Here is a 14,425-nt window from a genome sequence, read left to right as displayed (position 1 = left end):
ACCAAGACCATTCGCCTCAGCACCCCCAAGACTGCAACTGGTGAAATTTAATTTTAGGCTTAACTTCCCCTTTAAAAAATACTCACGATCTACATGAACAGTATGGTGTAGATTGACATACCATTCACAGCCTTACCACTTCCAGCACACCCAAGTGAAAGAGGATTATACAAACAATTTTTTTGTTCACAGCGAAGGCATTTAGCAAAAATTATAAATTTTAGGGTCGAAAGACGGCACAAAATATATGACAGAAATCGAGCCATGTTGATCATCCCGATCACACGTCTAGTCCCAGTACTAGTATCTGCCGGAACTATGAGAAGTGTCACAAGTTGTGTCTTAATCTTGGGCGTTCCAGCATATGTGGCGTTTTGCATGCTACCGTGGTCATCTTACTTGTTGGAGCGCACGGTTGTGTGTCACCGCTGACAATCTGGCTTAAATGCACCGATGACCGTGCCAAGGGTCTCATTTCTCCTGCCACGCATACATGCATGCACTGCTGCTTAGGTACACAGTAATGAAGAGCTGCTGGACAGAAAGACCGGAGGAACGTCCTTCGTTCTCTGAGCTGGTGGACTGCTTGACGCACCTTCCCGACTGCCTGTACGACCAAGTTGATGGAGGGGAGGTTCCAAGCAGCGGCGAGCCACCGACATTCTCGTTTTCGGCTCTCGCCTATACCAGCAGGCCGGACAGTGGCGATGACAATGCCTACATCAGTGGCGGCTCATCACTGATGACGAGCAGTGACGTCAGCACTGGCGGCTATTCTGGAGTGGACACGAGCGCATCTACAGACAGTGGCTACGGCATGCGGAGTGACACAAGCGCCAGCACCATGGACACCGGTCACAGCGACAGTGGCGGCTATCTTGCACTGCCGGTGCCCGCACATCGACGCGCCCGCAAGAAAGCTTCAACGGCTCTCCTGTCGCCGCCGGGGCAGCAGCAGCCTCTACCCGCGAACTCAGATGGGGGTGCAGGGAAACTTGATCAGCACGGGTACCTGCCGTTGGATGCACTGCAAACTTCTGTTCAAGAGTTGCTTACAGCCTCCACCGGTGGGGAGCAAGCCAAGGAAGGAAGGAACACGGCTGCAGCACCCTCGTTGGTTGCTCCGTCCCTTTCAAAGCACATGCCACTAACTCAATATCCAGTCCCACAGCAGCAGTCCAGTGAAGCCTCTTTGCACACCAGTATCTGTGTCTGTGTGCCGCCGACAGAGTGTATCGGTAGCTCACAGGTAGCATTAGAGCCTGCCGAGGCTCGCACTGCACTCGAATCTGCAGCCAAGGAGCAGACGGTGACTACAGCATCTCATGGTTTGCCAAGCGACGTTCAGCCGGCGGCCGCTAACGGACAGATGCAATCGGACATTTACCTAGATGTTCAAGACGTGTGGTCTTATGGTCTGTAACGGCTCTATTGCTACTTGATGCTCTGGTGATGACTGCTGTAGATATAGAGCTCATCTCTATGTAATTACTATGACCCAATGCTGTACAGACAGCAAGCTGGTCTGACATGCCAGGAGATAATGAATAACTGATAGGGTACTAGTACTAGTATAAATTAATTAAAACCGGGCCGCGATGAAGGTAACATTAACAAGCACAACTTGAGGTAACCAATTGGCCATGCGACATCCGTGTCTACCAATACATCCAGCCACAGCCAGCCAGCTGTCCTAAGATTATAAGTACATAATTATTATAATAATGGCCACGGTGATTTGTAATGCAGTAGAACTTCAACTGTAGAAGACATACTTGAAGTAGCATATCGAAAGCAAGAATGCATAATATTGAGTTGTTTACATGTGCATGGACCTCTTTTCCATTGTTCAAAGTACGCTTCAAGTCAAAATTAATTTGAATGCTGAACTGCATGGACCTGAGAATGACTACAACATAGCTGCGGTGACACCAATCACCACTGGTTGCAGCCGTATTCCTAATGCACTGGTTGTGTATTAGGAATACTGTAATGCAAGCAGTGCCAAGTGACCGGTAAAAATAGGCAAGTAGGCGTACGTAGAACTGCACTTTGCCGGAGTCATCGGCCTAAGTCTCGGAAGTCTTCTTCCTGGCTGCTTTCATCGGCAAACGATTCATGCTCACTCACTCAATCCGATTGGACTGTGCTGCATGTACTTGTTTGCTTAGCTTCTGGACGACGTGCCGTGCCTTGGCATGGCATGGCCATGGCTGGATGGTTGCCGTTGATTACAATCGATGTAGAGTTTTGCCTTCTGCGCCGCATGCATTGACTAGCAATAATAGCCTAATAATAGGTATTGTTCATGTGGTCCAACACCAGATTCACCAATGTGCTACGATGATACGCCTTGGAGGTTATAGCCAGGTCAAGCAGCACATCGTGCTTGACGTGAACACCAATCGTGTGCAAATCACTGCACACTTCTGCGATGAACTGATCCAGAGACACATCCAACTGTGGTCGCTGCTGATGCCTCTGAAGCTGCTGCTTTTTGGTAGCAGCAACAGCAGGAGCAGCTGCAGCAGCAGATGCACCGTCACTCTGCTCTGCCATTGACGTTGCCATGAACACGCCTGGTCCAACACGTCCCTTGCTGGCTGCTCGTGCCGTCTTGACAGCTGTAGCACACTCCTCGTCATATAGTCGTTCCGCAAATACTGAGTCAACGCCCATCGAGTACACGGGATACTCAGTCTGGCCCTGGGATGTTGAACAGATAGTGTGTGCAAACAGCAGGGTTGTAAGTCACCGCGGCCATGCAATGGCAAGTGTGCACACATGCCTGCTATAACGCCTGTGTGTTTGTGTGAGGGGCGGGGGGGGGGGGGGAGCTTCCTCAGATGTGATTCATTTCAAGATGACATTGTATCACTCGGTGATGGTTATTGTAACTCTGCATTCTTTAAAATTAAATATCCCTATACATATAACTATAACCATCGCATTCTCATAATTACAACCGTCAAAATACTGCATTAGGGGTCGTCACAAAAGTTTTTCGTCGTCCGTGAAACAAACATCATTCATGGGGGGGGGGGGGGGGGGGTAGTCCAAGTTGCAAGTCGACCGACACTGTACACCGTACATGCATGCGATTTTCGTCGTCCAGCATAGCAAGCTGCGCTTATTTCAGAGGGAGGTGAGGGTCTGAGTACGAAATGAACGATGTTCGTTTCAGGGACGACAAAAATCTTGTGCGACGACCCCGTAGAAATGCATGCAGAGTACTATAGCCCTTAGAAATGCATGCAGAGTACTATACCCCTTAGAAATGCATGCAGAGTACTATAGCCCTTAGAAATGCATGCAGAGTACTATAGCCCTTAGAAATGCATGCAGAGTACTATAGCCCTTAGAAATGCATGCAGAGTACTATACCCCTTAGAAATGCATGCAGAGTACTATAGCCCTTAGAAATGCATGCAGAGTAATAGCCCTTAGAAATGCATGCAGAGTACTATAGCCCTTAGAAATGCATGCAGAGTACTATAGCCCTTAGAAATGCATGCAGAGTACTATAGCCCGTATCAGTACATGTACTAGCTTTTCTGAATACTCACATAATTATTGTACAACATTACAGTATCACATATGGAGATAAAATAAGAGGGATGACAGCCCTTCATGGTTAGTTGTGTGGACTTGTGACTTCTATATATTACGTCCTCGCATCTCAAATAGAATTTCGTCAAAATTCAAACGGTGGTGTTCTACGAAGCGTGAAAACGTGGATTTCAGCGTGGCCGTGGGACAGAAGACTAGAGGTCCAGATTTACGTAACCAGTGCTGCATAGCGAGGATTCTCACAGAACATAGCACTATGACAGTAACCGTTGATGACGGCAGCACGGGAGAACTAGCACCAGGAGAAATAATGCGCCATGCGCCACCGTGCACGGCGCGCATAGCGTTCAGTGTCAAAATTGAGTTCCCTACCTCAACCCATTTGCCAATGGCTCTCAGAGTGCCGTCCATTCTGTACTCCAGGTGCTTGGATTGACACGGCGAGCGGAGGAGTGCTTTCATGAAGGAGCTGACCAACCACTGATAACCTTTCATCTAATGATTTGGATGGCAATGTGCACAAACAGCCAGGGGAAAGTTGGCTTTCAGTCAGGGAGTGCTATTATTACTACTCCATTGCCTACTAAACCCACCCACAAGACATGTACAACGGGAGCATTGCGCTGCGTGACGTGCACTTTCGCTGTCAGCCTACCCCATAATATTCACTTGTGCAGAGTTGAAAACTCTCGACTGGAGGAGGGAGGGGGGGGGGGGGGTACATACTCTTGTTAACAATTTCTACACCCACCTGTGGATAGCATTATGTCACTGAGCAGCCAGTGCATTGTCTGGGGTATGGGCAAGACTGAGGTGGCAGGGGGGGGGGGTATTCGGAGCAAGAGGCATGCACCTGGGGCACTATGCGCCCTTCAATCCGAGCACTCAAGCTACACTAGTACTAGTCCTATGAGCCATTTCCTCATCATCAGAAACACGACCGACTTACTTGCTCGGTGTCCGGGCCCCATATTCGGCGTGCAGCTGGCTGTGATGCATGCTGGTACAACTCGTACTGTCTCCATCCTTCCAGGATCTGCTCTGTGTGATAGGATTGGATGAAGTCCTGGATTGCAACAAGCACACCACCAATCACATCCAACATGGTACTAGTTAAAAAAAAACAGTATTTCCCCCAATAAACGTACACCTCTCCAATACTGGTACGTCTCCAATAGAAATACATGTTGAGCGTAGATAAAAAATATAAAAGTACACATCTCCAATAGTAGTACATGCTAGAATAATGCGATATGCATTACTGGGGTACATGCACCTGGGTCCACCTTGCTTCATATTTCTTAGGCTGTGTTTACATGAGAATTTTCAACCCGGGTCGAGTTCAGTCCAGGTTGAAAGTCTGTACGATAGACAAAATAGGTGAACGTTTACATGAAGACAGTTGGCCCGGGTCAAATACTGATATGCCGCCAAAAGTCCACTTCTAGAGTCCTCTATGGTGACGTGAATACTTTCGCGCGAAATTTGCCTGTGCGCTGCTGTTCAAACCTGGCGAGAGATACGCACAGAAGTAGTACGTTAAGTAGTACGTTAGTATGATTTCTCGCCCCGGGTCAAGCGCAATGCGCCATGTAAACGCACCACTCATTTTGTGTACATGGCGGGTTGAAATCTGACCCGGGTCGAACTCAACCCGGGTTGAAATGCCTCATGTAAACACAGGCTTACCCAATAATCCTCTTTGTGCGTTTCTACACTGCCTGGTACCCTAGCTGGAGTGGTATCATAGGCATCCGCAGCTGTAAAGTAGCATTATTCCTGTAGCTATGCAAAAGACGTTAGGCTGCAGCCACACTACAGTCCATTCATAAAAAGATGGGCCCTGGCTCTGGCGAGCTCCCGTATTTGGCGATTTTTCGTGATTTCATCGTACACAGTGCAGTACTGCAAAATTTGAAATTTGAAAAAGGGTCCAAAAAGGGTACCTGAACTGGGGTTCGAACCGCACAATGCACTGTTGCAGGCGGGGTCACACGGCCTGGATTTTTATAGTTTTTCCCAATTCAGTGCTTTTGGGGCAAAACCTGGCCGAAATCCTATTCTTGTTATGGCTTGCTTTTTGGACAAAAAACTTCAGAAACATAATTGGAAGAGGATTCCATAGGGGATTGCAGAAAAAAATTCTAAAAAAACTCAAAGTTTGACCCATTTATGGCCAAAAGCTAGAAGTCCATCTTTTTCTGAATGGACTGTAGGTACAAAACTGCGTAAACACAACCGTTTTGCTTATGTCGTCAAGGAAACGCGTGTGAAACGCGAAACGCACTGCGTTTCTTTTCAGCAAACCGGGTACCCCTGTAGAAAGCAACTGTTCGCCTTTTCCTTGCGTTTCGCTCGGTTCTTCATACGGGCAGATATTTCCTGTTGAGGCTTACACTATGTCGGTAGTAGACGGCTTCCTTATCAGTTTGTAGTATTTGAGATTTCATGTGCCAGGGCTTTGCTTTCAGTATATTTTCCGGACACTCCTGTTGCCTGCTGTTGTAAGTTTCCGACATTCTGCGCAACTACATGTACATGTACATAATCATTGTATTTCGTTGATGATCTCGAACTGAGAAGCTCATGCAGCTTGGGGCAGCGTACCAGAACTTAGAAGACGAAGCAGGGCCAGATGACAGCCTGGAGCGGACCATCTGAGAGAAGGAGATGACCGAGGCATTGAACGTGTATGTCAAGGCGCTTGCGACTCTTTTTCAAACTACTACTTCGAAGTACCGTAAAGTCGCGGATATAAGCCGGGTTTGCGTACACGCACATCGCGGATAGAAGCCTGAAAATCAAACGGGTCAAATGCATATAAGCCTGGCTTCTATGCCGCAGCGCGGATCGGGTAGGTCAAGAGTGCATGCGCTAAGAACAAGGCATAGTAAAACTGCCGCCATACCGGTAGTCAGTGGTAGATCTACGCGTGGCAAAATTATCAGTGGTGCATATAAGCATGGTTTGCATTAAAGCCTGATGCAGAAAGCGGCTTATGTGCTTATAAGGCCGGCTTTTATCCGCGACTTTACGGTACATGTAATACATAAATTTTCACAGCGCTATATTTTCTGGGACCCAGAAACGTGGACAAAACGTACGCATGAAATGACAGTGTGGATGCAACTTTGCGTTATCGAAAAGCTGAACGCAAACATGTACTTGATTTTGTAAGTAGTGTGGTTGCATCTTAAGTTACTTGAGTAACGTCTGCCGCTAGCCAGGGTCCACACCACTTTAATTCGGTAATTGTTTGTTGTGTCGTCGGGCATGCCTGGCGCTATCCCGTACATGTCCCGTACCGTACCATCAAGGACAGCATCGGCATGCCTGGCGCTATCCCGTACATGTCCCGTACCGTACCATCAAAGACAGCTGGCCACCTTATTCAAACAGGGCTTTCAACAGCAAGATCATAACGTGAAGCAACTTGGAAGAATGTGTATGTATGCGAAATGTATCGGAGGAATGCATGCAGGGCGATAGTGCGGGTTCAAATCCCATGTTAGGCCAAGCCAATGAATATACTTCATGATCGTCTTTTTTTCAAGAAAAAATGGGGAGGGAGGGCGGATTGATATTTGTATCATTGTAAAAGACAGCTGGCCACCTTATTCAAAGAGGGCTTTCAACTGCAAAGTCATAACGTGAAGCAGCTTGGAAGAATGTGTATGTATGTGAAGTGCATCTGGGGAATGCATGCAGGGTGATAGCGCGGGTTCGAATCCCATGTTAGACCAAGTCAAAGAATATACTTAATGATAGTCCTTTTTCAGAAAAAATGGGGAGGGCAAGCAGATTTTTATTTTTATAATAATATATTATTGTAAAAGACAGCTGGCCACCTTATTCAAATAGGGCTTTCAACTGCAAGATCATAACGCGAAGCAACTAATTGCTTGGAAGAATGTGTATGTATGTGAAGTGTATCGGGGAGATGCATGCAGGGCGATAGTGCGGGTTCGAATCCCATGTTAGGCCAAGCCAGGGAATACATGTACTTCATGATTGTCCTGCCGGAATTTCAGAAAAATGGGGAGGGTGGGTGGATTTTTATTTTTATCATTGTATTGCAAAAACTGTTCCATCAGTTCGAACAACATGCAGTGGTGACCGACGCAAAAAAAAAGCATAGTGAGGGCCCTGAGCTTTCAAGCTCTCTCGTTTAGGGTTGGTTCCTATAAGCAAAATCGGCGCCGCAAGACATCGCAAGACATCGGCGGTGAGCCAGCTCCCGATCCGTTGCGCATACGGTTTGAGTACCAAATCTACTACAAAGTAGTACAGAATGTGCCCAAATGCTACGACAGGTTTGCCAATTGAAGCCTAAATTCTTTGTTTCTTCGGTTGTTCAAGGTCTTTCGGTGATGGCCACTCGGTGCTACCTTTTACTGGAGATCATGAAACTACTTCTACACCTTTTTTATTGCAGTCTAGTAAGCGGTGGTGTCGAAATTATGCGTTCAAACGTTGATGAAGTCACACGAACTTGTCTATGTATCCTTCGTATTTTTATTTATTTCAATTGTATTCGTCTCATAAGTTGCACATCAGTCAAGCAGATCATCCGAGAAGGACGGGTTGGTATGCCGACTTAATTTGCCACCTTGAAAAGACTACAAGAATGGCGAACGGACCTCATCTTTAGCTTCAATTTAGGAAAATTTAGGATGAGTCTTGGTTTGGAATTTTGACAAAGTCTGGCTCCCGGCACCGGCGCGAACAGTTCACAAACCACTTTTGGTCAAATTTGTACGGGATCGGTGCCGGGCAGATCGCAAGAGTTGGGCACTGTCCAACTTTGCCGGCGGTCCCTTGCGATATTTTACCGTATGATTTTGTTACGACTGCACTGGTTCACACAATCGCAATGCGCCGGGAGAGGTTGCAAGAGGCCCACTCCCGGTGACTCCCGGCGCGTACCGGCGATATGTGAACCAACCCTTACGCCCACGGCAGGCGATCAATCTTGCCAAAATCAATAAAAGTACAGTCTCCTTTACTAGTACAAGGCAGACCACCTTTGAAAAAAAAGGACTGTACTTTATTGGGGATAAAACGGTAGCTGAGTTGTCTGACTGAGGTCTATGCATGCTGGACAGGAAAGTGCCAGAGTGGCTCCGAGAAACTAAATGTTGACCATCCCCGACTACCACGCGCCATTGCTATGCATTGTGATGACACCGGAGAGGTCTGAAGTGACACATTCGATTCTTTGAGTTCTTACAGCAGAGCTGGCCGCCGCGGGTTGGCCACGTCATCGTCATGACTGTTTACCTGTGACCAGTGTGAGCACCGTCTGCTAATGGATGCGTGTACTTTACACGCCCATATATAGGAATTAGGAACAACTCAATCTAGCATCACGTCGCCTTACCCCATATAAGGCCGGCGGCATATGCCACTGGATGGCTGTTGTCATCACCCGATAGAAGGCAATGAGTAGGTCCACCACCTGCCGTGCGGTGCAAGGAACAAAGGAAATCAGTTAGTAGCTGTTACGGCCAGACCCTGCTGTAGAGGTCTGTTGAAGCAGGGCACACGGATTTGCCTAGTAGCAAAAGGCGGACAATCTACTGGTATACATGTACTATACAGCCACCCTCATTGTGGACCCCTCTGTATGGAACCACCCTCAGTGTGGACCCCTCTGTATAGAACCACCCTCATTGTGGACCCCTCTGTATAGAACCACCCTCAGTGTGGACCCCTCTGTATAGAACCGTGGCACCCTCAGTGTGGACCCCTCTGTATAGAACCACCCTCAGTGTGGACCCCTCTGTATAGAACCACCCTCAGTGTGGACCCCTCTGTATAGAACCACCCTCAGTGTGCACCCCTCTGTATAGAACCACCCTCAGTGTGGACCCCTCTGTATAGAACCACCCTCAGTGTGGACAGGCGCGTGCACCGTATGAGTTTTTTGGTGTCTGGAAACCACCTTTTTTCGGGCAATCTTGCCAAAGGAAAAGCGTGCCTACTGGATTGGTTATCCTGCATACACGTCGATCGACGGGCAGCTTACAGTACAGTGACTATGTCCTTATTTCGAAGTGAGAGAGAGTTGCTTTGCATGCAGTTCAAAATACATTATTCTCTCTTTCTTCAGTGGAGAGAAGCCACAGAGAGATCGATCTCTAGCTCTGGTTCGCTCCTGGATTGGCGATGACATTCAAGAAATCCGTTTTGTCTCGAAATTTGAGTCAAGCCTGCGCGATGCAAGTCAGTTCAAGGGTATGATTGACGATATTTCCTTCCAAACTGTTGACTCAAATCAAGATCTCCACAGCCTTTCGTTCTCGCTCATGTGCGCAGCAGAGATGTTCGTCAAAAACGTTGTCGACTGGAGGACGTAAAAATGTGCATCCATGATCCACTTGCGCTGCTCCGGCCGCGAATCAAGGACGCAGGGCTTCGCTTTTCTTCCGCGAGCGTCCATCGAAGCAAGGTCCATAACTCTTTATTGAAATCATGTGGAACATTGCCAATACATGCTGAAAACTTCGTCATAAGAACAGAAAGAAAAGATACGTCGAATGTAAGCAGTGTTTTGATGAAAGGAACAAGCCTGGAGTGGACTAGTGAAGTACCATAGACATAGTGTTATAGACTGTAGTGTAGCCTAGGCGGCTAGGCCTATCAAACTTTTACTTGTTCAATATGACAAACATGTATATGAGTACATCGACTTTTGCACCCTCTTTGCAAATACTTTTTCAAGTGCTGGTATGTAAAAGGTAACCCGTACCCATTTTATCCTGCTACCGGTTATACATGTACCAACATTTCCATGCAAAATCGTCCCCTCCCTCCATTTCTCATTGCTCCTATTTCTGTCCTTTCTACCCCTGGACCTGGTTCCCTCTCAGACGCGTTTGTGCCGGAATGATCTGATGATAGCAGTCGGAGCCCCGCGTCTCATCAGCACCAGTGTTCATTGGTGCCCTGCACCCCTAATCTTGAGTCCCCCCCCCCCCCTGCTCATCAGCACCAGTGTTCATTGGTGCCCTGCACCCCTAATCTTGAGTCCCCCCCCCCCCCCTCCTCCCTAGCCCTCGCCGTTATCATGGTTATCTCCGACGGGATGTTGGAGGGATGCGCATGTGCACAAATACATAACTATATCTACAGAAAAATTTCCAACTCAAGAAACCTCCCTTTCAAGACTCGGTGCACGCCACTGGTGGACCCCTCTGTATAGAACCACCCTCAGTGTGGACCCCTCTGTATAGAACCACCCTCAGTGTGGACTCCCCCCCCCCCCCATCTGTATAGAACCACCCTCAATGTGGACCCCTCTGTATAGAACCACCCTCAGTGTGGACCCCTCTGTATAGAACCACCCTCAGTGTGGACCCCTCTGTATAGAACCACCCTCAGTGTGGACCCCTCTGTATAGAACCACCCTTATCGTGGACCTGTCGGCCCATATGACCACCCTTGGTATAGACACCTAGAATATATATATGTGCTTCCTTTAGCCATGGCTGGTAGCTCGGCCTATTTAGCTCGTAGCTGTACTGATGAGGCCTTTATGGCCAAAACAGCTTGCTGTCTACAGCATTGGGTATATTGGAAAGGCTTCCTGTCTGAAGCCTTTCCATACTGGTACTCGATGTTCCAGTTTTGTGACACGAGAATGGCACGAGAATTAGTGTACCGCTGAGTGTACCGCTATACACGTGGTCGACACGTAGTCGACACGTTGTTGATACTTTTTTGACACGTGACCCCGTCAACGGTCTGCTTTGTGCCAATGCCACTCGGTAAACGCCGATGCCGCGTACGACAAAGACGAATATCCCGTACGCGAAATAGTTGAGAACTGCATGACGTGGACCTGACGGCAAGGACAACTGCGAGGAGACCCCTTTCGGTCGACGGGAAGGAGAACTGCATGCAGAAGTCGACGAAGTCGAACGAGGAAGCCCCTTTCCGTACCCCGTACTGCAAAGTGCCATTGATGGATGCCTTTTGCACCTGGAACGACCCCTTAAACGCTGTCGCGGCGACTATCCCGTACGCGAAATAGTTGAGAACTACTGACGTGGACCTTTTGCACCTGGAACGGCCCCGTAAACGCTGTCGACGATGTCGTGTCGGCGGAGTGAATGTGCAGGGTGAAAAGAATTGCTGCAAAGACGTCCGCTCTAGGCCTTTGGAGACATCGTGGGAACTCCTTCCGGTACTATACAAACTGCTGACGTGGCCGTGGACATGTACATGGAGACATGGTGGGACTTCATGTACAATGATATGGTGGGAATTCCTTCCGGCACCCCCGTACCGCAAAGCCAACGGTGGGGAAGGAGAAGAGCAGACGTGCAGGAAGACGAACGAGGAGGAACCAGGACGAGCGAGCAATGGCAGGACTAGCTGGACCGTAAGTAGTAGCTGAATTGTGCATGACAACTTGACATCCGTACGGCACTCGCCACTTGCCACTGCATATTATTTTCTTGTCCACTAACAATGTCTCTCCTCTGCCCCCTGTGTGTCCACGGCCCTGTTGCTGAATTGGCCCGATGAATCGATTGTCTTCCGCAACTGGAACGGCCCAGTAAACGATGTCGCGTCGGCGACTGAATGCGCTGGAGGGAAAATATTGCTGCGAAGACGTTTCCTCTAGACCACGGTAAGGCAACCCATTGATATGTTGCCAATTACCTTCTACTAACACGTTATCAGGTGGAGAGTGTCTTGTACTCACGTTATCAGGTCGAGAGCGTATTGTAGTCACTCTCTCTATTCCTGTACTTCATTACGTTTAAGGTGTACGTATAACTTCTCAAAAAAAATTAATGGTCTACAGTCGTGTCGGAAGGGTACGGTGGGACTGTAGACCTGTTACCTTCTAACACGTTATCACTATATCAGGTCGAGAGCGTATTGTAGTCACTCTCTCTATTCCTGTACTTCATTACGTTTCAGGTGTACGTATAACTTTTCCAAAAAATGTAATGGTTCACGTCTTCAGATAGAGAGCGTATTGCACCCACTGTCTAGTCTCTGTAGTGCATTGAGATTTTGTTGATCGCACATGAAAATGGATACACAGGCAAAGCAGGCCAAGTACATGGCGAGATGTCGCCAGAAGAACGTCTTCAGATAGAGAGCGTATTGCACCCACTGTCTAGTCGATTTTGTGGATCACACATGAAATGGATACACAGACAAAGCAGGCCAAGTATATGAGAGAGTGGACGATGTGCGGATCGACACGGCCTGCGGGTACTTCATTAAAGTTACCCGTGACATAACTAGGATAAAAGTTAATCACTGCAAAGACATTGCCAAGTATGTGAGCACTTTGGACTTGACAGAAGAGTGCAAGGGCGACGTTGACAAAACATACCGCGGTGACTGTCACCATCATGACGGCAGGGCACATCGCACGCAGCATCGCAGATCGTGTCGAATTGCGCATCATAATATTGCAAAATTGCTCCTGTGCATGCAAGTGGATTTCTTTGCACTTCTCAGTTTGGGAAATGCTCGATTATGACAATTCTCCGTGTGAGTGCACTAGCCCTGAACATACATGTAGGTGACCCGTTTGTGGTGTCTCATAGCTAGCCCTTTCCCAAAGATGCTCGCCACTTTTTTCGGAACTTTTCGGTGTTTAGGAAGAAATCGCAACTTTCACAACTTTCTTCATTTTTCGGAACTATTTCGCAACTTCTCCGCAACCTTGGCGCAATTGGCCCCATGGCATGGGGTCGAAAGGTCAAGTCACCGACTACATGTTGCATTGTTGGACAATTAATACATACTCGTGCTCGCTCATTTCTCGCCTGCCTTCAGGCTCATTTCTGAGAAACAGTAGATCAACGGTAGTTACGATAATTATGTGCATTCCCTTTTACGTGCACTGTAATGATGTACATGTACATGTAGGATTCATGCAACAGGCTACTGGCAATGTGTAAAATGGTGGTTCACAGCAGGAAGGGGTGTACGAGTTTGCTGTCGCAGCATCGCTGCATTTCTGCTATTTCTGCTCCCTGTTTTGTAGGTTTTGCACAAGAACTCTCCAATTTTGAGTTGCGATGTTGGCAACTTTTTAGCTTTTTCTGAAAATATGGATGCGATTTCAGCAACTAGCACTTGTTTTGGCACGGTTGCGAAAAGCATAAGTTGCGAAAAACTATGGCATCTTTGGGAAAGGACTACTCATTGCCTACCTCACGACCTTCTGCTTTCTTTCTTCATCACTTGTATCTTGCAGGTATATCATCCCGTGACGACCACATTGAAGTCTGAATTTGAAGTGTGAAGATGCTTCAGCAACCACATCGTACTTTTCCATTGCTTCCATTGTGCTTCTACTGTGCATGTGTGTAACTTGTGGGGTAAACATATGATGACATTGTATGCTGGCGACACGGTCAGATGTTGTCCATGCGTCTAACGTACACCTGCATGTTATGCATCGAAAAGGATTTGCCACTTGCGATCCTGGGACGAGTATCAGGTCAGCTTTGTCCTGTCTGGGCTGTATCAGATTGCTGTTCACTTCTCTATCTGTTGGATGTGTGACTTTCTGCAAGTTTCTGGTGTATGATGGCCACTTCCTTGCTTGTCACTTTGTATGATATTACATTCTGTATTCGCTGCTTCCATGGTGTGGTCTGCAAACTGCAATCCTTGGGCAAATGTCATGTTTGCTATGTTGTGCTTTGGCCGTCAGCTTGTCTACACGCTGTAGTTGAATTATTTTTGTTTCACAACTGACTTCCTCAAGTACGGTGGCCACTGCTTTGCATGGCATTATATATGAAGAATTTCCTGTTTGTGCCGTGTGCATGTGCGTATGTGTGCGTGGCCACGTGTGTGTGCCGTGTGCATACGC

At 47.7% G+C, this 14,425-nt stretch overlaps 2 protein-coding genes across 5 annotated transcripts in view; one reads left to right on the top strand and one right to left on the bottom strand.

Annotated features, from left to right (window-relative positions):
• LOC135829308 (uncharacterized) overlaps window positions 1–1,898 on the top strand; it is a 15,001-nt gene extending 13,103 nt beyond the window's left edge. For both annotated transcript variants that reach the window (XM_065341720.1, XM_065341714.1), the window contains one exon: window positions 514–1,898. In XM_065341720.1, coding sequence (XP_065197792.1) covers window positions 514–1,423 — 910 coding nt within the window. In that variant the 3' untranslated portion in view covers window positions 1,424–1,898. The remainder of the gene's footprint in view (window positions 1–513) is intronic.
• A 391-nt stretch (window positions 1,899–2,289) lies between these two features.
• LOC135829287 (uncharacterized) overlaps window positions 2,290–14,425 on the bottom strand; it is a 33,441-nt gene continuing 21,305 nt past the window's right edge. The window contains exons 4-7 of one of the 3 annotated variants that reach the window (XM_065341693.1): window positions 8,951–9,028; window positions 4,520–4,636; window positions 3,943–4,065; window positions 2,290–2,706 (exon numbers count right to left, since the gene is read on the bottom strand). In XM_065341693.1, coding sequence (XP_065197765.1) covers window positions 2,290–2,706; window positions 3,943–4,065; window positions 4,520–4,636; window positions 8,951–9,028 — 735 coding nt within the window. The remainder of the gene's footprint in view (window positions 2,707–3,942; window positions 4,066–4,519; window positions 4,637–8,950; window positions 9,029–14,425) is intronic. The other 2 variants (XM_065341707.1, XM_065341700.1) reach the window with 2 other exon arrangements.

The sequence above is a fragment of the Sycon ciliatum genome, chromosome 1 (assembly GCF_964019385.1).
Source record: "Sycon ciliatum chromosome 1, ocSycCili1.1, whole genome shotgun sequence".
Lineage (NCBI taxonomy): Eukaryota > Metazoa > Porifera > Calcarea > Leucosolenida > Sycettidae > Sycon > Sycon ciliatum.
Note: the sequence above shows the minus strand (reverse complement) of the source record. Positions and strands in the feature narration are given on the sequence as shown.